We start from the raw sequence: 25,600 nt of genomic DNA, 5'->3' as shown, positions 1-25,600 counted from the left end.
CAACCACACAGACGTGTCCCACGGCCACCCGCGAGAAAAACCTAGAAGTCCGGTATCCACTGAACATTGCATGCGCCTCCACGCACTGACGCAGTTTCTACCAACTTCACCACGCGCTACCGCGAATTTCACATTGCAGATCCTCCTGTGGTTACACGCGCCGCCCTAATAGCCTTGCAGCCCGCCGATCTGCAAAACGGAGAAATCTGGAGAGCATCGGATGTTACACGCACCTCCACGCGCCGAAGGTTTTCTTAAACTCTCTTCCACGCGCCGGTGGAATACTCGCACGCGCCACATGTGCCTGAAGACTGCTGTTGATGTCACCCTGACGTCATCTGATGACGTCATTTTGCCACGTCAGCATCACGCAAGCCGTTGCCACGTCAGCCCTAATCCAGGTCAGCACCACGTCATCAGGATGAGTCAGCGGCTCTGCAGCCCGATTCGTGACCCGACTCGAAAAACCCGGAACCGACCCGGTCCATGTAGCCGTTGACTTTGACCATGATCTGTTGACTTTTACTATAGTTGACTTTGACTTTTGCGTTAACTTTTGACCAAAAGTCAAAATTTCTGAAAATGCCTATCTTGCTTAGTTTTTTTGCATAGATTCCGATTTTAGACTCTGTTTCTTCATTTGAAACTCCAAAATTGGTCAATTGGCACATTCTTCATTGTGGTTTCTTCAAAGACATTCTTCAAAGCATCTCTAAGTGATCTTCTTATGCTTATCCAACCTCAAGCCTTCATCGAACTTCCACCTTGAGTTTGAGGGAGGGTGTTAGAGATATATATTAGACATATTAGCCCAATGTAATAGGTCCAAGCTCATTCCTGCTTGTACTAGTAGTCTAGGGTTTAGTCGCCTATATATACTCATGTTAAGGTTCATTATAACACAGGTTATTGTATTACACTCTTATACAATAAAGATGTAACTCTTAAGGGATTCCTCCGTGGATGTAGGCCGACAAGGCTGAACCACGTAACCCTCGTGTTCTTGATGTTCCTATTCTATACTTCCTCTTCCACATCCACTCTAACATACACAACATGATATAACACATTACGTTTGCTAATAATATTGTCCATTTAACATGGTATCAGAGCTAATTTTTTACATATAGGATGGCCCGCTTCATTTTATTATTAAAAAATATCAACAACATGTCATTTGCATAGTATTTTGTTGCATAGTAGTATATCATCAACAACTTGCAAAATAAAGCCAAACAACAACTCATACATTATTGGCGAGACTATACTATTAGTCTTTGAAGTTTATCATATGAGTACAATTAGTTATTTATGTTCTAAGTGAGTGCTATTGGTCACTCAAGTTTCAATAACGAGTGTTATTAGTTTTTTTGTTAACCGTCATTAAAATAAAAGGTTGACAAGTTATATTGACAATTAAAATAATAGTCATCATTTGATGGCCAAAATAATGGTCATCGTTCATGACCAAGTCTTGAATGTGACGCCGAAGAGACTTTGTTAGGAGATGGATGGTCACTTGAATGATTTGGTGTTTTAAGTGATTTTAAAGATTCTAATGATGACTATCCACCCATGTCCTCGCCAGTTTCAATTCGACCCATCAAAGCCTCCACCTCACTGCCAAAGTATCCACCACATCCTAGCCTGTGTCTAAACTGGACCTCATCGTCCTGTTCTTGATATTGCATTTTAATATACTATAGCAATGATATTTGGTTAGGCAAGAGTGTTGTGTAAAGACTAAAGATATGCTTTGCTAGAGGCATTGATGAGAATTTACTTTCAGAATCCATGACTATTGGATTTCATTCAGATGAACCAGCAATTAGCCTTTTTGTAGATTATAATAATTATTAGCCTATCTAGTGAGGTTGGAATGATTTTTTTTAAAATAAAAAAGGATTGTCTTAAACCTTGTCTAGTTTGAGAAGCATAAATTATAATTTAACGATTCGTAATTCGATACATTTGCAATTCCTTTCTACAGTTTCCAAGTATTTATGGGATGCAGATATTTGGGTAATTAGGTACTTGGGTTGGTGGAGAATCCGGATATGGATTGTTGAATAGTTATGGAGGACTTTTCCTGGTGGATGGAAACAAAGGCAAGATGTAGGTTTGGAATGTGGCTGAACAGCTTTGTAAGGATTTTAAGGGTCAAGAAGTGTGGAGGCTTGGACACCGACGGAGAGACCTAGGAGGACACAAATAGACTTACCTGTAGGACTTGCTCGCCACTGATCTATTGTTTTTTGTTTTTTTGGTTCGTAAATGAGTGTTTTAAGTGTTTTTAAAATCTGAATGAATTCTGTTTAATTTTTTTCCTTTTAGTTTCAAAAAAAAATCTTAATGAATTCTTTATCTAAAATATGATCTGTTAATTTATGTTTAATTGCTGATGTGGCACTGTGCCTAATTAATTAAAAAGATGTCGTGTCACTGTTCCATTAGCCACATAAACAATAATACTAACGACAGCTAATAAACGGACTAACAATGCTTATTAATAAAACTTGAGGGATCAATAGAGCACTTATTTAAAACCTAAAGGACTAATTGCACTTAGAAGGTAAACTTCATGAACCAATAGTGTAGTTTTGCTTACATTGTTTGTTACTAATTAAAAGCATTAATTAATGCATTATAGGGACTTAAGAAGTTCACTTTTTTCAAAGGACGATGACGACGGAAATATGAATTGATCAAACTTGCATTGATAGCAACTCAGGACTATTATGTCCAAAATTTGATTGAATATTAATTGAGTGTTATATTGGTGTGTGATAAATCCTTCAGTTGTGTGGAAAATACTTTTTCTTTGGCCATTACAAGGACAACTTTAAATTAATAACAAATCCAAGGGCACAATAATTTTCATAAAAAAAAATTCACTAAATGTTAATGTGGTCTATTGTGAGCTAGGGACCGACATAACTGAAAATGAAAGGAATTATGTCCCTCTTGAGATTTAAAATATTTTCAAACAACATATATACATATAAATTTTAAAGGGCAGAGATTTGGTACATACTTAGCTACAACACTTACTACATACTGCCATACGTGACTCACACACTCTCTCCCTATCACATGCACGGGTAAAACCAAAAGAAAAATATCTCTCTCTCTCTCTCTCTCCTCCTCCTCCTTCGATCTTCTCAGATTACTTACCCTTAAACCCATAAAAGACCACAACCACCTCATGCTCCGGCCACTAATCTCACTTGACCATGTCTCCGTCAACCCACCCATCCGTCCCATGTCTCCTCCATTCCACCACTTTACCCCTTTCCCTCTCAGTCGTTCCCCCCCCCCCCCTCATTCCCATCCTCACCTCCCTCTTATTTTCACTGTATTGTCCTTAACGGTGGCAAAGACAACAACTCCCAATTTTCCAAGTTTGTTTTTCATTAAAGCTAATTATTTTCTAAAATTTGGAAAACAATTTTCTATTTCCATTTGTGATTGCGATTATTTTTGAAGTTTGAATATTTGTCTTGATGGGTGGGGTCGATGTAGACATGGTCAAGTGGGATCGGTGGTCTAAGCATGTGGTGGTGATGGTGGTTTGATGAGTTCAATGGTGGGTTAAAGGGGTGGGTATCTGAGAAGAACGAGAGAGAGAGAGAGAGAGGTTTGTATTTTGATTTGGTTTTGTGGACGGGTATCTAAGAAGTGAGAAGAACGGAAGAGGAGGAAGAAGAAGAAGAGAGAGAGAGAGAGAGAGAGAGAGAGGGATTTGTATTTGTGTTTTTTATTTTGTCGTGTGTGTGATAGAGAGAGAGCGTGAGAGAACATTAAGGTTAAGGGCTAACAGAAGTTTTTGTTAAATTGGCACTTGACAAATGTCCCTCTAATATTTTGACACGTATGCCTATATGCAGCCCTTGCTGCAACTGAGTATGCAGCACTTGCTGTAACTAAGCATGCAGCAAATCCTTGCCCAATTTTAAAAGTTTAAATCTAAAATATTTATTATCTCATTCTCTCAAATCTCTAACTAAGTATGCAGCAAATCCTTGCCCAATTTTAAAAGTTTAAATCTAAAATATTTATTATCTCATTCTCTCAAATCTCTAAGAAAAAGTATTTTTACTCTAAGTTTGTGGCTAAATGAGTGCGACTACCATGTATTTAAGAATTGGATTTTTCTTTTTTTGTCTTATAATTACTCTAGCTGTGTCACTTTGTATTTGGATTTTTTTCAGAATACAAATGATTTATAGTTGTGTGTTTGGCATGACACACTGGCTTTTTACTGTTTGGGATCCAAAATTAAATGTTATGGACTTCTGAATTTAAATGTTATCATATTCAGTAATTGTTTTCTTACACTCTTTAATATATACTTCATGCTTACATATAACATCCATAATTTCACACTTGATATTCACATTTTTTTAATAATGTCCACATTTAAAATGTGAAACGGATAATGTGTAAGAATAATATACAATAAGAAGTATGTGAGATCATTGTCCTATCGTATTGTTTGCCTTCCTCTAAAGAATTGTTTTGATGCTTATTTCAATAAAATTTTCGAGTGTGTATTTGGGAGAGTATATGTTTACTTGGCAATCGTACAAGAACTAATACCTATTGGTATCGACCTCACCACTCACCACATAATATTTTGGACTACTCTAGAGTCCTCTCTTGCATTGGCTTCAAACACCAGAATTCTCCAAATCCACATGCAACATAAGAGTCTTAAGCTAGGTGATCTCTCTTGTAATGACAAGTTATGTTTTGTCTATATGGATTAAAAACTTGTTGAGTAAATTTAGACCTTGGTTGTTATTTATTATGCGAATTAGCCAATAGTAAGCCTGAGTACTGCTATTATAGGTACCAAAAATTTCGCATGAAATTTCACACCCTCCACAAAATTGTCACTCATGATATATCTTAGGTGCGAAAATTTATGTAAAATTTTTGGTGTATATAGAGTTATTGTATAAGCTAAGGCTAACAAACACATGCAAAACAAAACGAAAACCTCAACAAGTGAGCTCCTTATGTGATTATATATTTTTATATATCATCAATTAATTTTAGAACATATTTTGCGAATTTCACCAGCATTGCCTATCTTTACCCCAATGTTACTCATTTTAATCATGGACTTTCCAAATTCCAAATTAAAGCTCAAACCCGTCAAGAAGCGCTGGACAATGGTTTTTGTTGAAGCATCAGTCCACAACATTTTATCAGACTCAAGGATCCCTCGCCCATTTCTCAAATTTGTAAAATAAGAGGTGTCAAATCTATTAGGGCTACCAGTATCCAATGCAACTCGCTTTGAATCATCTCCATTTTGTGGGCAGAGTGCTCGCAGTTGAGGAAGGAATGATGGATCAATAGATGGGTCCACAGCACCATTCCCTACTCTAGTGAAATTGTACATTCTGTATTGGAAGAACCGGCAAGCTGAAGTTCCTATGGTGTGTCCTCCTATTAGAAATGACAGGAAAAAAAATGTTAGGTTATGTTGAAGTATTTGATGAAACAAAAAACAATTGTAATAAGGGTCCATAGCATAAAACTGTAAAGGGTATTTCTCTCTCTCTCTCTCTTGTGTCATTTTTGTTTTCTTTTTTAATGATTGATTATTGCTATATATTCATGCTTATTGTAATATATTTTGTTCACCATCAGTCCAAAACCTGAAAAAAGTGAGGAAGATAATTTAACACTTATCTCACTAATTAAGTGAGAAAGCACTCCGCAATGGGTACCACGGCTCAAAATGGAAGTTTTTTGTCTTCTTCTTTAAGACAATAACTAAGAGATTTGTGTTACTAGACTCGTCCCTCATAACATAAGTAAAGCTCAAATATAGTCTGTTAGTTACTACTTGTTAAACAATATTACTCTCATATATAACAAAGGCATCCATCTGTGCAGTCAATAGTACGTATATGAAATCCTAGAGGCTTTCAAAAAAATATATATATATACACCACTACAAAAAATTAAAAAATTAATGTAACAAAAATAAAATTGATATCATTTTAATAAATATATAATAAATGAATATTTAAACAACTTTTTTTTTTTTGTTATTTATAACATGCCAATCTGTAAGATTTTTATATTTAAATTTGTATTATCCCTAGCATTACTTTGTGTTATTTTGGTTTTCTTTTTCAACTTATTGATTATTTTCTCATTACCGACAATAATCATGGTTTCATTGTTTAGTTGCGCTTCTCTTACTCACTTTCATTACAAAACGTCAAAACCTTGCCAGCTTGAGTTAAAGAAATATTACCAGCGAGGGCCACAAGATCTTGAGTATTGAGACCCAAAGCAGAAAACTTTTGCTTTTGCACATCGACGGAGTCAGTGAATGCTGGCAAATTGGCAGTATCAGATGCCAATGAAACCCTCCCATCTCTGCGTCCTAAGGGAACAACCCAACTAGGTCCATTTGTCTGCATCATAAGTCCCAAAGGAGGATTAATTATTAACCAAACTTTTCAAAGAACAGATAACAAACACTACACAGAAATACAAATTCATACGACATTCTATTTTAATAAAGTTTTCCTCCAAATCAGTCAGAACCGATTAACATATTTGCTTATAAAACCATTCACGTGTATCATTTAAACAAATATAATCTATTAATAGGTCATGTCACTAAATGCACACATAAATGATTTTATCAATTGCTAGTTGGTTAGAGGAATTTACTTCCATACTATTTTGAAAGTAAATTTTTTCCATGTGATAATTACCAGAACAACAGAATCACGGGCAGCAAGGGCAAGAATATCAGCACAAGAGACAATGCCAGGGCATGCAGCTTCAAGTTGTGTCTTGGCATCATCAATAACTTCATATCCTCTCAGTAATAGGTTAGGACCAGCTGTTCTTTCAGTGTTAGACCCTGAAATAAGGATAGAGGCATCACAACCCTTCACAAAACAGTCATGAAAAAGCATCCTCAACAATCCAGGAGCCACAGTGGGATTAGAACGGAAATGAGATTGAACTGTTGAACGAACAATGGATTCAACTCGAGGACACGCAGCAGAATAAAATCCAACTCTTGTGCCTTGGCCATGCACCAAGGAAGCACTCAAGGCAAGCAAGAGAAACGTAAACAAAATCAAGATATGGCTGGAATGTCCACTCGCCATTATGACTAAAGAAAAATGACAGCAAGAGAAAGAAAATGAAACTACTAGACTAACTACTAGTCAATTCAATTCTTGAGAGAAGTATTTTTGAATTGTTAAAGAAATTGCTTGTAAGCCAGAGTTATATATAGGCAAGAGTGAAGTCAAATTTTTGTAACAAGTAAACATAGACGGCTATTCAAATTGAAATGATTCCAAAAAATTAAATAATGTATGGCCCAGCTTGTAGCTGGCTTCAAGAGTTTGTCCCCCCATGAATCATTTTCCTCTACTCTCCTCCCCACTACTCCCCTCCCCTCTACTCCCCTCTACTCTCCTCCCTCTCTAAACTTCCAAACAAGCCATAAGGTTAAGGGCTAACAGAAGTTTTTGTTAAATTGGCACTTGACAAATGTCCCTCTAATATTTTGACACGTATGCCTATATGCAGCCCTTGCTGCAACTGAGTATGCAGCACTTGCTGTAACTAAGTATGCAGCAAATCCTTGCCCAATTTTAAAAGTTTAAATCTAAAATATTTATTATCTCATTCTCTCAAATCTCTAAGAAAAAGTATTTTTACTCTAAGTTTGTGGCTAAATGAGTGCGACTACCATGTATTTAAGAATTGGATTTTTCTTTTTTTGTCTTATAATTACTCTAGCTGTGTCACTTTGTATTTGGATTTTTTTCAGAATACAAATGATTTATAGTTGTGTGTTTGGCATGACACACTGGCTTTTTACTGTTTGGGATCCAAAATTAAATGTTATGGACTTCTGAATTTAAATGTTATCATATTCAGTAATTGTTTTCTTACACTCTTTAATATATACTTCATGCTTACATATAACATCCATAATTTCACACTTGATATTCACATTTTTTTAATAATGTCCACATTTAAAATGTGAAACGGATAATGTGTAAGAATAATATACAATAAGAAGTATGTGAGATCATTGTCCTATCGTATTGTTTGCCTTCCTCTAAAGAATTGTTTTGATGCTTATTTCAATAAAATTTTCGAGTGTGTATTTGGGAGAGTATATGTTTACTTGGCAATCGTACAAGAACTAATACCTATTGGTATCGACCTCACCACTCACCACATAATATTTTGGACTACTCTAGAGTCCTCTCTTGCATTGGCTTCAAACACCAGAATTCTCCAAATCCACATGCAACATAAGAGTCTTAAGCTAGGTGATCTCTCTTGTAATGACAAGTTATGTTTTGTCTATATGGATTAAAAACTTGTTGAGTAAATTTAGACCTTGGTTGTTATTTATTATGCGAATTAGCCAATAGTAAGCCTGAGTACTGCTATTATAGGTACCAAAAATTTCGCATGAAATTTCACACCCTCCACAAAATTGTCACTCATGATATATCTTAGGTGCGAAAATTTATGTAAAATTTTTGGTGTATATAGAGTTATTGTATAAGCTAAGGCTAACAAACACATGCAAAACAAAACGAAAACCTCAACAAGTGAGCTCCTTATGTGATTATATATTTTTATATATCATCAATTAATTTTAGAACATATTTTGCGAATTTCACCAGCATTGCCTATCTTTACCCCAATGTTACTCATTTTAATCATGGACTTTCCAAATTCCAAATTAAAGCTCAAACCCGTCAAGAAGCGCTGGACAATGGTTTTTGTTGAAGCATCAGTCCACAACATTTTATCAGACTCAAGGATCCCTCGCCCATTTCTCAAATTTGTAAAATAAGAGGTGTCAAATCTATTAGGGCTACCAGTATCCAATGCAACTCGCTTTGAATCATCTCCATTTTGTGGGCAGAGTGCTCGCAGTTGAGGAAGGAATGATGGATCAATAGATGGGTCCACAGCACCATTCCCTACTCTAGTGAAATTGTAAATTCTGTATTGGAAGAACCGGCAAGCTGAAGTTCCTATGGTGTGTCCTCCTATTAGAAATGACAGGAAAAAAAATGTTAGGTTATGTTGAAGTATTTGATGAAACAAAAAACAATTGTAATAAGGGTCCATAGCATAAAACTGTAAAGGGTATTTCTCTCTCTCTCTCTCTCTTGTGTAATTTTTGTTTTCTTTTTTAATGATTGATCATTGCTATATATTCATGCTTATTGTAATATATTTTGTTCACCATCAGTCCAAAACCTGAAAAAAGTGAGGAAGATAATTTAACACTTATCTCACTAATTAAGTGAGAAAGCACTGCGCAATGGGTACCACGGCTCAAAATGGAAGTTTTTTGTCTTCTTCTTTAAGACAATAACTAAGAGATTTGTGTTACTAGACTCGTCCCTCATAACATAAGTAAAGCTCAAATATAGTCTGTTAGTTACTACTTGTTAAACAATATTACTCTCATATATAACAAAGGCATCTATCTGTGCAGTCAATAGTACGTATATGAAATCCTAGAGGCTTTCAAAAAAAATATATATATACACCACCACAAAAAATTAAAAAATTAATGTAACAAAAATAAAATTGATATCATTTTAATAAATATATAATAAATGAATATTTAAAAAAAAAATTTTTTTTTGTTATTTATAACATGCCAATCTGTAAGATTTTTATATTTAAATTTGTATTATCCCTAGCATTACTTTGTGTTATTTTGGTTTTCTTTTTCAACTTATTGATTATTTTCTCATTACCGACAATAATCATGGTTTCATTGTTTAGTTGCGCTTCTCTTACTCACTTTCATTACAAAACGTCAAAACCTTGCCAGCTTGAGTTAAAGAAATATTACCAGCGAGGGCCACAAGATCTTGAGTATTGAGACCCAAAGCAGAAAACTTTTGCTTTTGCACATCGACGGAGTCAGTGAATGCTGGCAAATTGGCAGTATCAGATGCCAATGAAACCCTCCCATCTCTGCGTCCTAAGGGAACAACCCAACTAGGTCCATTTGTCTGCATCATAAGTCCCAAAGGAGGATTAATTATTAACCAAACTTTTCAAAGAACAGATAACAAACACTACACAGAAATACAAATTCATACGACATTCTATTTTAATAAAGTTTTCCTCCAAATCAGTCAGAACCGATTAACATATTTGCTTATAAAACCATTCACGTGTATCATTTAAACAAATATAATCTATTAATAGGTCATGTCACTAAATGCACACATAAATGATTTTATCAATTGCTAGTTGGTTAGAGGAATTTACTTCCATACTATTTTGAAAGTAAATTTTTTCCATGTGATAATTACCAGAACAACAGAATCACGGGCAGCAAGGGCAAGAATATCAGCACAAGAGACAATGCCAGGGCATGCAGCTTCAAGTTGTGTCTTGGCATCATCAATAACTTCATATCCTCTCAGTAATAGGTTAGGACCAGCTGTTCTTTCAGTGTTAGACCCTGAAATAAGGATAGAGGCATCACAACCCTTCACAAAACAGTCATGAAAAAGCATCCTCAACAATCCAGGAGCCACAGTGGGATTAGAACGGAAATGAGATTGAACTGTTGAACGAACAATGGATTCAACTCGAGGACACGCAGCAGAATAAAATCCAACTCTTGTGCCTTGGCCATGCACCAAGGAAGCACTCAAGGCAAGCAAGAGAAACGTAAACAAAATCAAGATATGGCTGGAATGTCCACTCGCCATTATGACTAAAGAAAAATGACAGCAAGAGAAAGAAAATGAAACTACTAGACTAACTACTAGTCAATTCAATTCTTGAGAGAAGTATTTTTGAATTGTTAAAGAAATTGCTTGTAAGCCAGAGTTATATATAGGCAAGAGTGAAGTCAAATTTTTGTAACAAGTAAACATAGACGGCTATTCAAATTGAAATGATTCCAAAAAATTAAATAATGTATGGCCCAGCTTGTAGCTGGCTTCAAGAGTTTGTCCCCCCAGTCATTTCCATAGTTTGCATGGCGGGCTTGACGCAATAGTGTTTCAACTTTCACGCGAACATGAGGCGGAGTTTTTTTGTCTTATAATTACTTAACCATATCCATTTATAATTTAACTGTTGGGTGCATCATAGCACCGTGGGTATAGCCCACACTTGATAAAACACCTCATTAAAGAGGTGGTTTGGACAAGCCACAAATGCCAGCCTATTTTCTTCTTGGGCAGTGACTTAGGTGTGTTGTACACGCTGAGGAGAAAAAAAGAAAAAAAAAAGAAAAAAAAGGAGCTAATGCAAAGTCAAGGCAAGTGAGTTGCATTTATAGTAATTAGATGTCAAGAGTGTGAAAGGAAGAAAAGAAGGAAAAGATGAAGAAATAAAAAGAGAGGTCATTCGCCCAGTGAGCAAGAAGAAGAGTAGGGGGAAGAAAAGTCCCAGTGAGTGAGACTGAGGACAATGCAATCTTGGAGAACTGCATGGGTGAGAGCAAGCAAAAGAGAAGAGAAAAATTATAGAGAGCAAAAGGAAATTGTAAGAGATATATAGTGAGGAAGAGAGCAGTGAGTAAAAAGAGAAAGAGAGGTTTTTTTTTTTTTCCCCCCCTTAAGTTGTATATCTAAGTGTTGTAATCTCTATTTAATATAGTGAAATTATTCGAAGTTTGTCTGTGATTTATTTTCCTTCAATTAGAAAGGATTTCCACGTAAATCTTTGTGTTTTTGTGTGGTTGTGCTTCCGCTGTGCTTGCTAAAATTTATTCACAATTATATAGAATTTTTACCAACATTAACCCCACCTACACTATTGAAAAAGTGATCAAACAAGTTACTGTATAGGTTGTTTCCGTGAAAGAAAGAAGGAAAGGGATACCAAGGTCATCAAAAACAAGGAAAGATGTATCAAGCAGTAAATAAATGTTTAGGGGAAAGTACCCAAAAAAGAAAATAGCTCAGTTTTTGTATTGCACGCATTAAACTCTGGACTTTTAAATGAAATATTTTAAATGTCTACAAAAATTTTTATATCATAATTAAGCTCTCCCTTGTAGGAGCCCTTCTCTCTCACTACAGCACGAGTGCTCTCTCCCCTCAAGGGATCCATCTGGGTCTTGGTAACCCAAAAGCTTACAAAGTGATGTAGAACAGACAGCACATGCCTTCTTTGAGCAGCAGAGGCGCAGGAAGTCACAACGCAAGATCAAAGGGGGGTGCCAGTAGGGGGCCATCGGGGTAACAGTGTCGAAATTGTATGAAATATGGCAGGTTGAAGGGAAACAACGTTCTGATCCAGATTCATGCCATGAACGTCGCCAAAATTTAGGCGAATTCCTTCATTAAGGCCCCGATAACAGTGTTTTTGCTATTTATAGTAATATTTGTTTTTCCTTAATAACTTTTAGTTTAAAAGTCAGAATAAGGTCCCGTCTGTTTTGGGACGACCCTTAAGGTCAGTAGTTTATGATTCTGCATTTAACTCAATTTTGCCATTTTTGGTAAAATTTGGTAATTTTGTCCCCTAATCGCTTAATTAGCACGAATTAGGGTTTTAAACGTTTTTTCTTAGTATTTATATGTTTTGTAGCCGTCAGAGGCAAATTAGTCTATTATCAATAAACACAGACTTTTTGTCAAATTTTCTTCTGGTAGATTCCAGTTTTATCTCCTTGTGGATTCAGGAAAACCTCTCGTGGATTCGAAGTTTACTACCAGAAACTAACAGATTAGTTTCTGTTCCATCAAGAGAGCATCGTGTGTGTTTCTCTTCAGGCTTCCGCGACATCACAAAGTCTCTTCATAGTCATGGATCAAGCAGTTCTAGATGGCATCCAACATCTCAAACTCACCAAGGATGAAGAAGAAGACATCACCATCTTAACCATCAACAGATCGGACCTGCTTAAGGAATGTATGTTAAGTTTATTTGGTTGGCTACTAGCTAAACGACACTAGAACCTACGAGTTCTAAAAAGCACGCTATGGTCAACTTGGACAATGGGTTCTGATTTACGAATCGTGGAAGTTAGGCAGAACATCCTACAGTTCAAATTTAACTCAATGTACCAACTGGAGTGGCTTGAACGGAATGGCCCTTGGAACTTTGACAACAATCTCCTACTTCTTACAAGATGGAGAAAAGGGTTGTCTGTGGCCACCATAACCTTCACCCATTCTCCATTTTAGGTCCAAATCTGGGGTCTTCCCTTTGATTGCATGTCAAAGGAAGTGGGAAGAGAACTGGGCAGCAAGTTGGGTAGATAAATTGAGTCAGACAAGCGATCCTAGCTTTCAGAGCAAGCTAAGTTCATTAGAATTCGTGTAGATCTGCCCATTGACAAACCACTTCGAAGGGGTGGTAACATAGTCAATACAGAGGGTGAAAAATTTTGGGTTTCTTTCAAATATGAATGATTGCCCAACTTTTGCTTCCATTGTGGTCTTCTTGGACATGATGAGAAACACTGTCAGGTGCCACCAAGTGACTCAGGGAACACTAAGCAATATGGGGACTGGCTATGAGCAAATGGTTTTGCTAAGCTCAGTTCAAAAAAATCAAAAGTCACCTTCAATGGCAGATCTGAGGGAAGAAAGGAAGACAGTTTAGATGATAGGCACAATATAGCTCAGGCAACTTCCAACTCCATGGACATGGAGACGGAACAAGCCGAGCTTCCAACCACTCCGAAAAGCTACACGCTGCCTAACGACAACATGGCACTAGGAAACTCTGACACGTCAAATCACCTTACTGTGGACAATTAGTTGAGAAACGAAAAAGCAAGTCCCTTGAACCCTGTGCGTCAATCTAGGAAATCTCAATTTGAATTTCAAAAAAGCCTAGAAATGGGAAAGGAAATTGGGGATGACTCCTCCTCTGTGGGCCTTTTAAGACCCTCCCCACCCGAAGCCCAAGAAGTCTCAAGTCCTTTAAAACCCCCTAAAGAGGCCCACTACACTAGCAAGTCACCATGCACCCCACGAGGCCCAAGTAAAGGGAATTTGAAGAAAATAGCCAGAGCCCAAAGGCAGCAAGCCCCAAATCCCAACACTTATGCCTAAAACCATAGTGGGCCCTCACCATAGTGAATTCACTATGCTAGAACTGCCGGGGAATTAGGAACCCCCAGACAGTTTTCGCACTCCGTGACTACGTGACATGCTGGAATCCCAAACTTGTCTTCCTACTGGAGACTAAGCTAAAGAATAAATGTATGGAGAAGGTGAAGCATAGACTGGGCTTTTCAAATGGTCTAATAGTTCCTAGTAGAGGCCGAAGTGGTGGTCTGGCTCTTTTGTGGTCTAATGACATGAATCTACAAATCAAAAGCTACTCTAATTTCCATATTAATGCCATAATCACTGAACCAGAGAATGGCTTCTCTTGGAGGTACACTCGATTTTATAGGCATCCTGAAACTCACCTTAGGGAAGAATCTTGGAAACTCATCTCCTTTCTTAATAGTCAATATTGTTTGCCTTGGTTTTGTAGTGGTGACTTTAATGAAATTCTCTCTATGAATGAAAAAGCAAGTGGTGCCCAACGATCCCAACGCCAAATGGAAGGTTCCGACAAATGGTAAATAATTGTTGCTTCCAAGATTTGGGATATTGTGGGCTAGACTTCACCTGGATTAACATGAAGGAAGGCAACCAAAGAATTTCTCTTCGTCTTGACAGGGCTTTTACCACGTCAGAGTGGTTGGAATTCTTCAGGAATCCAAAAGTCCACCATCTTACTGAATCAACATTTGATCACTCTATCCTTGCAATTTCTGATTCTTCCCCACAAGCTCACAAAGGAAAACACAGATTTCATTTTGAGGCAATGTGGGCCAAAAGAAATGATTGTCGAGAAATCATTGATTCGGCCTGGAACTCGGGCTCTCTCTCCACCACCCCCGAGGATATCTCCTCCAATCTTCAAAAATGTACCATGGCTTTAACCAGTTGGAATCAAAGAGTGGTGGGCAACATCCCAAAGAAAATTCAGGAGAAAAGGAAACAGCTAAATGCTCTTACTTCTAATGATCAACAAGGAAACTTGGGGGCAAAGATCAATCAGCTCAGGAAGGAAATTAATGATCTTCTTGACAATGAAGAAACCATGTGGCATCAACGTAGCAAGGTGCACTAGTACAAAGAGGGAGACAAAAACACCAAATTCTTCCATGCCGGGCATTTGACAGAAGGATAAAGAACACTATCCTTGGGCTCTGGAATGATGTTGGTCAGTGGTGTGAAGGCAAAGCTGATTTTGCAACCACTACCGTGGCTTATTTTGAGAAAATCTACACCACCACTCATCCCACTAGCATAAATGAAGTCATTAGCTCTATCACCAAACGCATGACAAAGGACATGAACTCAGAGCTCACCAAGACCTTCACAAGAGATGAGGTTCTCAAGGCTCTGCAGCAAATTCACCCGACAAGAGATGACGGTATGTCTGCTGTTTTTTTCCATAATTACTAGGATATTGTGGGCACTAATATTACAAATATGGTTTTGAATGTGCTAAATTCCAATGCTCCCATGGCAAAGATTAACAAAACCAATATTTCCCTCATCCCAAAAACCAACCACCTCACCAGAATGATGGAATTCTGCCCTATTAGCCTATGCAATGTGACTTATAAACTCATATCAAAAGTCTTGGCTTATAGAGTCAAAACTACTATGCCAAGCATCATTTCTGAAAACCAAAGTGCCTTTACCGCTGAACGCCTAATTTTTGATAATGTCCTAGTAGCTTATGAGTTCATGCACTATCTAAAAAATAAAAAGGGGGGAAAAGAAAGCTTTATGTCAATTAAATTAGATATGATTAAAGCCTTTGACCGGGTTGAATGGGACTTTATTAGGGGATTATGTAGAAGTTGGGATTCAATAACAAGCTAATTGATCTTATTATGCATTGTGTCTCTTCTGTATCTTATTCAGTGATCATAAATGGTGAAACTTTTGGCCACATCACCCCAACCCGAGGCATCCGACAGGGTGACCCCCTCTCTCCATATCTATTCCTTCTTTGTGCAGAAGGTTTGTCGGCTTTTATTCACAAAGCAACCCGAAATCAACAAATCTCAAGAGTCTCAATATACAAGGGCTGCCCTATAATCACCTATCTCTTCTTCGTCGATGACAGTCTTTTATTTTGCAAAGCAAATATGCAAGAATGTAAAAAACTTGTCAGCATACTCCAAAGCTATGAGGCGACTTCTGGACAAAAAATTAATGCAGACAAGTCCTCAGTGTTTTTTAGCCCAAATACCCCTCAAGAAACAAAAGAGTGCATATTGAGATTACTTGGGCCGATGCAGGACTTAAGGCATAACAAGTATTTGGGGCTTCCCTCCATCATTAGGAAATCAAAAACCCAAGTGTTTGCTGAAATCAAGGAACGAGTGGCAAAAAAGCTGGCTGGTTGGAAAGGAAAACTCCTTTCAATTGGTGGGAGGGAGATTCTCATCAAGGTAGTCGCACAAGTAGTCCCAACCTATACCATGAGCTATTTTCTGTTCCCTAAGACTCTTTGCACTGATTTGGAAAATATGATGCGCAATTTTTGGTGGGGGCAGAAAGATAAAGAGCACAAAATTGCTTAGGTTAGTTGGAAGAAAATATACAAGTCAAAACTTCACGGTGGGATGGGTTTCCGAGACTTACAAGCCTTTAATCTAGCCATATTAACCAAACAAGGTTGGCGAACCCTCACCAACCCCGACTCTTTGGTGGCTCGAGTTTACAAAGCTAGATACTTCCCATATGATAATATTCTCAACTCCAAAAAAGGCTGCAGCCCGTCCTATGCTTGGCAAAGCATTCACAATAGCCTTGAGGTGATCCGAAAAGGAACTAGATGGAGAGTAGGAAATGGTCGTAAAATCCATATATAGGAAGATAATTGGCTACCAACACCAACAAAGTTCAAAGTAATCTCCCCACCTTCCGACTTTGGAAATTTCCCAATGGTGTCGTCTCTTATTGACGAGGACACTAAGTGGTGGAAAGCTGATGTAGTCTACTCACTCTTCCTACCCCTTGAAGCCAACACAATCTTGTCAATCCCATTGAGCTACAATCTTCCTGAAGGTAGTCTAATTTGGACTAGTAATAAACACGGGACCTTCGCAGTTAAAAGTGCCTTCTAGATTGCCTTAAGCATGGTGATACCTTCAGACGAAGGTGAATGCTCTTCAAATAGCTCTAAATCTCTTATTTGGAAAAGAATATGGCACCAAAAAGTCCCCCCAAAGCTCAAAGTTTTTGCTTAGAGATTATGTGTTAATGGCCTTCCCACCATGGAAAACTTAAGTTACAGAGGCATAATGTGTTCTAGCTTCTGCGCCATATGTGACAAAGCAATAGAGACTACAGCCCATGATCTTTTTCATTGTGATCATGCCAAGCTAACGTGGGCTCTTTGGTCTAACTGCCTTATAGACTTTTCACGCCCAATCCGTGATCCTGTTGATATCATTCTAGACATCATTATGAGGGGCACCTTGCATGACATGGAGATATTTTTTGCAACAACCTGGTCTATTTGGTGGAATCGCAATCAAGTAGTACATAAGGACTCGGGTTCTCCTCCAAGCCGAAGCTGGGAATTGGCTAACAGAACCCTCATTGATTTTAAGGATGCTTGTTCCCACCCCCCACTGCCCCATTTCCCCCTATCCTCAAATGGAAAGCTCCTCCCTTTGGCTTCTTCGAAATAAATGTTAATGGAGCCAACTCTAATGATTATACCAACGCTTGCATTGGGGTGATTGTCCAGGACTGCCAAGGCCTTTCTATTACAGCTTCTAGCGAAGTTCTTCAGTCTTCCTACTCGGTAGAAATTACTGAAGCCTTTGCTCTTCTGCATGGTGTGCTTCTTGCTTAGGAATTACAAATATCCCATGCTATCTTCGAGTCAGATGCCCTCTCTATTATTCAAGCCCTTAACCGTGAAGATGCTAATATTGAGATTGGTCTCATCCTTTAAGACATTAGAAGCTGTTCGGCCTTTTTCAGTTGGTGCACATTCCAACACCTAAAAAGGGATGGCAACAGAGTTGCCCATGAACTTGCAAAAGCTGCTAGACTATCAGGTTTTTCTCAAATTTGGAAGGGAGTTAATCCCAGTTATGTAGAACACCTAATCCTAGATGATATTTGACTAGTTTCAACTTCTGTAATTTCCTTTCTCTGTTGTACTCCAATTTCAGCTTGTTGAATGAAAATTTGTCTGATTCCCCATCAAAAAATGAAATATTTTAAACCCTACACTCTTCATAAATCATAAGTGTACATCTCCTAATAAGGATGGCAATTTTGCCCTGCCCCTCTCCGCTTTGCCCCACGCGGGTTTTTCCTGCCTCGCAAAAGTGATAGGGTGGGGATGGGGCAAGATTTTAACTCCATAATACGAGGTGAGGCGGGGATGGGTTTAGACATTTTAAACCCAACCCGTCCCGCCTCGCTCCATTCCTACCCTGCCCATTATTAAGGGTTAAATTATAAAATTTTCATATCTAAAACCCTATTATTTAAACAAACATATCATCAGTTTATTTTATTACCCAACAAGGCTTTCTGTCTCTTTTTTTCTCTGGCAAGGTTGGAAATAAGGTACCAATTTTAACATTTTCTTTTGTCTTTATTATAAACAAATTTATATATTATCAAACCATTGATTTTGTATTATGAGATTTTTGTTTTTGTTGTGATATTGTCTTGTTAAACACTTTAATAGTACTATTTAATTTTTGCTAAAAATTAGTTTGATTTGATGGGATAAATTTATTTGTAATTTCAAGTATATTTTTATTAATGAAATAAATTTTATTAAAAACAATTGTAATAGTTATGGACAAATTAACAAGAAGTAAAGTTTTATGGGGTGAGATGGGGTTTTGCGAGGCCTCAAGGGGCGGGGATGGGGTATGAAAATTTTCTCCGTCATATGGGGATGGGGTAAGACAAAACCATGTGGGGCTGGAGCAAAGACTCCATCCTTCGAACCTACTCCACCCTATTGCCATCCCTATCTGCTGACAGTGGAATCATTTTCTTTTTTTCTTTGGGTGCATTTATTGTCACGACCCAAATCCATTAAACATGAATTTAGATGCATGACTAACTTGCTGAACTTATATAACTCCATAAACATAACTAATCCAAAATAAATTAAAACTCCAAAGAAACAATACTCTTAAAAAAAATTAATAAAAAACCTCTTACAAAAATCTAAACTCCACAAATTGGAAATAATCTCCACTATATAAAACATGAATTACAAAATAAAGGTAACTAAAATTCTATAAGTCTTCAAGTAATACTGAAGTCGCCTACAACTTCCACACTCTACCTTACACCTTTCAAAGCGATCCAAAGGTTCTGTATTCCCAACTACACTTTAATATAAAAATAGTAATTGATGGGGTGAGCCACACATCTAGTAAGTAATTAGGACAAAATGAGCTTCTGCTCTTTTTGGGCAAATTATATAGGGAAATGCCCCCCTTCCCAAACTAAATAGGGAAATTCCCCTCTTTTAAAACTCGATTTTTGATAAATCTAGTTAGGCCATATAATGACGTTTTTAAGGAGCTTATAGTAATGTTTTAAAGACCTATAGTGATTTTTTTTAACTCGACTTCAATGAAATCGAGTTATAGGCAATGAAATCGACCTATAGTGGCCTTTTTTTACCTATAACTCGATTTCTTTGAAGTAGAGTTAAAAAACGTCATTATAGGTCCTTAAAACGTCACTATAGACTCCTTAAAACGCCACTATAAGGCTTCAGAAATTTTTTTTTGCCTAACTCGATTTATCAAAAATCGAGTTTTAAAATATGGGTATTTTCTTATTTAGTTTGGGAAGGGAGGCATTTCTCTATATAATTTGCCTGAAAAGGACAGAAGCCCACAACGAAATAGAGTCAAGTAAAGCACGAGTATTTTGATTTTTCACAAACTCATTCAATGATATCATAAATAATTATTTCAAAACATATAATGAACCACTTAATACATATGTAATCACATCTTAAAATCATTAGAAAACACATACATATAATTGATCAGAGCACAGTGTCACATATACACATCACATATTCTCACATACAATCCTGTGAGCGGATTTACACATATATTTAATCAATTCTAAACAAAACACTTATTTTGAGTCACATATCACAAAAGCAAAGTTTATACCAAATAGAATAATTTTCTTAATATTAACAATTATTCCAAAATAAAGGCATAGCGAATATGACAATATCAAATTGAACATAAATCAAAGGATGCTTGACTCTCTTAGGGAATGAATAAAAACTGAAGAGTTTATATAAATATTTTTACAATTCTTGAGTAAGTTTGAAAACCCAATTTGCTAAAATAAACATCTTAAATACCATTTGAAAAATAAGAATATGACTTTGAAATCACTTGGTTTTAAACAAACTTAAAGAACAAGAACCTTTTTAGAAAACTTACTTTGAAACTCAATTATTTTATGAAATAGTTTAGTTTAGAAATCATCTTTTAAATGAGATTTAGATGTTCAAAACTTTATTTAAAATCCAAAGTTTCTCTTTAAAACATTATTTAAAAGTCGAAGTTTCTCTTTCAATGACACAAAAAAATGTTTCGAGAAACTTTAGAAATTGTAAGCTTAAAAACATAATTCTTGAAAACTTTTGACTTCTAAGAACCTAAAGAACAAAACTTGTGTATGCATAATACTTACAACACTTGAATCACTCTGAAAGTCAAGCCGAAACAACCTCCAAAAAGCCTCAAAACACTCTTAAATAGGACCTATAATCAATCATGGAAATATACTTAATATCCTCTACAAAATATAAAGCTTATAGAACTATGCAAATGGATTTACTAGGATTATACTTTGTTGAACTAATAACACTTTCAGCACTAAATTAACGTTTCTCTAACCAATGGTATTCTAATCAATAATACATCCTTGCATTAATTGAAACTCATATGTCATGAGGAAGGCAGTAGCAGCCAAAATATCATTGACCTAGGATTTAATATAAAACCCCAAACAAAACGTTAAACCATCTCAATGTATATAACCAAAGAAAACGTTAATCCAACCTAATATATATAACCACAAAAGAAAACCTTACAGCCATCCTTTTATATATATATATATATATATATATAAAACCACAATTGAAAAGGTGAAAGCCTTATGGCTGAAGATTTGATACATGACTTGTTCATGGATATACACGGTGGCCAATTCTAGAATTTAGTCTATATATAAACCAATGAAAACGTGAAGCTATATAAATGAATTGAGTTTCGTAATCCATGGTTTTGTTCTAAAATACTCACAGTGGCTACCTACGATTCAATATACATATAACCAAAAGGAGATGTAAAGCCATATACATAACCTTTCTCAATTCACGGCTTGTACTAGAATGCACAAAGTGGGCAACTTGGGGTTTAATACATATTAACCCTAATGAAAATGTGAAAGTCCTATACATATTTTAAGATTGCAATCCTTGATAAGATTCTAAACCTTTGATGCTTTGGTTCTAACAAATGAAAAATCATACCTTGAATTCTTTGGTTTCCTCTTTAATTAACTCCAAGGAAAAATACACCTCTAGCTTCCGTAGTGATGAAACCCTTCTTATCAAAACCCTAATTATCTTTTCCTCTACCTTATATTCAAAACATCAAAGGGGTGGGCTTAGTGGGGTAGTGGGCTAGAGTTTGAAACCCACTTGAACTTATCTCTTCAGTCTCCAAGAGGCCCATAAAGCATCTTCCTCTTTTATATATTTATTTATATATTTATTATTTTAACTGCCATACTAAATTGTATGCACTAAAATTTTAATTTTCTCACCTATTTTGGTAACACCACAAAATTGTCTACTCCCATCTTACTGAGCACACACAAGTGGTACCTCAACTCTATATTATTAATGACGATGACGTTGATGATCATAAAATCACATTTATGAAAGTCGGGGTTTACAATGTCCAGTATAAAAGTACAGAGTTTAATGTGTCACAATGATAAATCTATGTTTTTTTTTTTTTTTTTTTACAGTTTCCCCTAAATTTTAGTATACAAGATAAATATTAGTCAAAAATTATGTAACTCATCTGATAATCATTTTTTTTGTGTTTTCAATGAAAACGTCAGGATTTAAATCTTTCATTTCCCAAATATGAAATGAATATATATATGGTAAAACCTAACATAAACAGTAAAACTTGTTGCACGTACATACCAACTTGCAGATAGGTCGATCTGTACTCTGTACACACAAACTGAATTAGTCTCTGAGTTTTTCTTCGATGAATAAGAAAAATTACCCCACCTTGGTACCAATAAAATATAAAACATACGTTTAAGCAACAACTTGCAAAAATAAATGCCCGACAATACGTTGGTTGTTAGTTGCTAATTAAAAGGGCATTATACCGACTTTAGGAAGCTCTCCTTTTTCAAAGTAGAGGATGACTATGAAATTATCAGGGACCAATCCAACTTGCACTGATAGCGAACCAGGGACAGCTTCAATATTTATTAGACGACCAAAAAACAAAAAACCAAAAAATCAAAACTAAATATTCTTCATAACTTTTTTTCGCAATAATTGATGCGACCAATTTTTTTTTTTTTTAGAGTTTCAATCTATAGTGTCTGTTCTTGATGATAGCTCTTTATCATCAGATCAAGACACCAATCAATTTTTTGTGTAGGCAAAGATTGAACCTCAAATCTCTTATTTAACCATCAGAGATTTTACTAATTGAGGTAAATAAAACCCACAATTGATGCGACCAATTGGGAGGAATAGATAGACGCAAATACAATTCAATGGCACTAGGACCCCATTAGATTTAAATATTTTTCAAAATAATATATATATATATATATATATATATATATACCATACACATAGGAATCAAATCGCTCAAGATTTTGACAAGGACCCCCAAGAAATACTCCGGTGTTAGGTTTATTTGTCTAGGAAGGCTGTTAATTACTAGAGTAAAATGGAAGAATTAATGGATCGCAGTATGTAGAATTGCTTTCCCAAGCAACATAAAAGTTCTCTGCCATAACCTTTTGATTCAGGAACATTATGAACAAAGGAAATTTAGCATAATATTACAAACAGTGTTACAGTAGAGATCAGAACTGTCACAAGGATAAGAACGGAAAAGCGAAAGATGGAAAACATCAAATGATACAAAATCAGCCTGTAAACAAACAAACAAACAAACAAAAATGCATTGTTATTGTCTTAGTACCCGTTTGGTTCAGCTTTTAACACTCAAAAGTTGGCTTTTTAAAAACGCTGGCTGTTGATGTGCGTTTGGTGAGAATAAAAGCCAACTTTTTAGAAAAAGTTGGCTTTTATATGTGCGAAGGATTGAGCGTTTTGGTTTTGGGTCAGTTGGGCTCCATAAATAAAAAGCTGAGTCTGAGCGTTTTCATTTATATCCGTTGGTGTGTGAAGCTACGAAATTGCCCTTGACAAAGGGCAAGTGTTAACACTTTAGAGCAGCTCCCTCATCTCATTTGTCTCTACACTTCACGGAAATTGCCCTCTCATCTCATCTCTCTCTGCGCAGCTCCCTCACAAAGAGATCGGCTCCTCTCTTCTACATTTCAGCTCTGCTCTGCACTACGTAAGTCTCTCTTTTCTTTTGTCTTGAAAATCTTCTTCCTCTTCTTCTTCTTTCTTCGTCTTCTTCAGCGGGCTTCCTCTGTATTTTTTTTTTTTATAATTTAATTTGTCTAATCTGATCTGAGAAATACGTTTTGAAGGTAGAGTTTTGATCAACAAAACACCAAGCAAGGCCGATCTGCTACCAAAAACAGCCAGGTACCAACACTGATCTGAAATTTTTTTTTTACCTATCTGCTACCAAAAAAACCTCCGATCTGCTGCCAAAAAAATTTTCAGATCTTGCATGCTTTGTTCTTGCTAAAGATCTATTTATTCTGTTTAGTTTAGTTTGTGGGTACTGAAAAAATTTGTGGGTAGCGTGCAACGGCCGCTTCAGATCTTTTGTTTAGTTTTTATTTACATAGCGTCGGGCTGTTTCTCTCCTGCAACTTTTTGTTTCTTCCTCTGTTTTTTTTACTTTTTTTTCTTTTTAAAAAATATTATTCCTTTATAATCTTTGGTGTGAAATGGTGCCGGTGTATTTTTGGCATCAGCTAAAAGGGCATTTTCGTGGAGTGCGGCATATGCATATCCCATCAAAATTGCAAACTAAACTAGACCAAGAAAAAACATAAAAACAAGCCTACATTCGGTGTAGATTTTTGCCTAAACAAATTGTATCTTGTTACAGTGTCCAACTTGTACCATTTTTTTTTTTTTTGTTTTCACTCTCTTCTCTATTGCTAAATTAAGAATGAGATGTAGAGCTAATGTAAAATAGATAAAATGTGATGAGAGCAATTTCAAGTTCTATACCTAATAATTCTTTCTTTGGCCATATTGTGGATGCCATTAGACATTTTATTTCGGGTAGACATTTTACAGATTTTTTAAAAATTTATTATTATTATTATTAATTTTTTTTGTGTGGTTCTTGATGCCATCATTGATTCAATAATAGAATGTTAACTTTAATTACTCAGAATGAATGCTTGTTAAGTTATTTCTCTGCATTAGTTTTTGGAGATGGGTTTGTTTTTGTTTTAGGTTTTACGGATTTTTTTTTTCTTTCTTTTGTGGTTCATGATGCCATCATTGATTCATATTTGCTGAATGTTAGCTTAATTACTCATAATGAATGTTTGCTGAATGATCATTGTTGAATGATCATAACGATTATTGGGCTTGTTTGGTTGCTGCATGGTGAGGTGCTGCAGGGTGTGCGTGCTTTGCTGATGTGGGGTGCGTCTGCTACTGATGGGGCATGCATGTGCAGCTAATTCCATTGCTAATTCCATTTGGGGGGATAATAATTAGTAGTTGTCTTTTCTATTTATTTATAATATCATGTAGTACAATTTAAACTTGGGTTATTGGTATGTATTTTATCATTTTTTTACATTTTTGTGTTGTACAATTTAAAATTGGGTTATTGATATGTATTTTATATCTTTTTACATTTTTATGTAGTACAATTTAAATTTGGATTATTGGTGTATATTTTATCATCTTTTTACATTTTCATTTTGTGCTTCATGATGATGAAAATTATTTAGATTTAATTAATATTAATAAGAAGTCATTAATGGTAATAACAAATAATTATGACACTAAAAAAAAAATTGCCCCAACATTATTAAATAATACCAATAATATATTTATTATTATTATTATTATTTAGTAAGTATATGATGTAGTTGATTTTTAATTAAGTATGAAATAAACTCACATCCCAAAAAAAAAAAAAAAAGTATGAAATAAACTCCCTTATAATACATTGTCCTTTTTGGTAATTTACCCTTTAAACAGCCACTTTTATAAGTGCTAGCCAAACACTCAGCTTTTTCAAAAGCACTTTTTAACAGTTTTACCAAACACTCAGCTTTTTGAAACTCAACTTTTCATTATGACTTTTTCAACA

General features: G+C 35.9%; 2 protein-coding genes and 1 long non-coding RNA gene across 3 annotated transcripts; 1 reads left to right on the top strand and 2 right to left on the bottom strand.

Annotated features, from left to right (window-relative positions):
• Positions 1 to 4,992: 4,992 nt before the first annotated feature.
• LOC136063938 (cationic peroxidase 2-like) lies at positions 4,993 to 7,270 on the bottom strand. Its single transcript, XM_065764990.1, has 3 exons — positions 6,747 to 7,270; positions 6,278 to 6,440; positions 4,993 to 5,457 (listed from the first exon to the last, which is right to left on the bottom strand). Exons 1-3 carry the CDS (start codon positions 7,149 to 7,151, stop codon positions 5,048 to 5,050), a joined length of 978 nt encoding a protein of 325 aa, XP_065621062.1. The 5' UTR covers positions 7,152 to 7,270; the 3' UTR covers positions 4,993 to 5,047.
• Positions 7,271 to 8,606: 1,336 nt separating this feature from the next.
• LOC112018096 (cationic peroxidase 2) lies at positions 8,607 to 10,885 on the bottom strand. Its single transcript, XM_065764989.1, has 3 exons — positions 10,362 to 10,885; positions 9,893 to 10,055; positions 8,607 to 9,071 (listed from the first exon to the last, which is right to left on the bottom strand). Exons 1-3 carry the CDS (start codon positions 10,764 to 10,766, stop codon positions 8,662 to 8,664), a joined length of 978 nt encoding a protein of 325 aa, XP_065621061.1. The 5' UTR covers positions 10,767 to 10,885; the 3' UTR covers positions 8,607 to 8,661.
• Positions 10,886 to 23,536: 12,651 nt separating this feature from the next.
• Positions 23,537 to 25,203, top strand: LOC136063940 (uncharacterized). The gene is made up of 3 exons (XR_010625593.1): positions 23,537 to 23,698; positions 23,838 to 23,895; positions 24,897 to 25,203. It is a non-coding gene; the product is annotated as an uncharacterized LOC136063940 (long non-coding RNA).
• Positions 25,204 to 25,600: the final 397 nt, after the last annotated feature.

Source organism: Quercus suber, unplaced genomic scaffold (genome assembly GCF_002906115.3).
Source record: "Quercus suber isolate HL8 unplaced genomic scaffold, Cork oak 2.0 scaffold_598, whole genome shotgun sequence".
Lineage (NCBI taxonomy): Eukaryota > Viridiplantae > Streptophyta > Magnoliopsida > Fagales > Fagaceae > Quercus > Quercus suber.
Note: the sequence above shows the minus strand (reverse complement) of the source record. Positions and strands in the feature narration are given on the sequence as shown.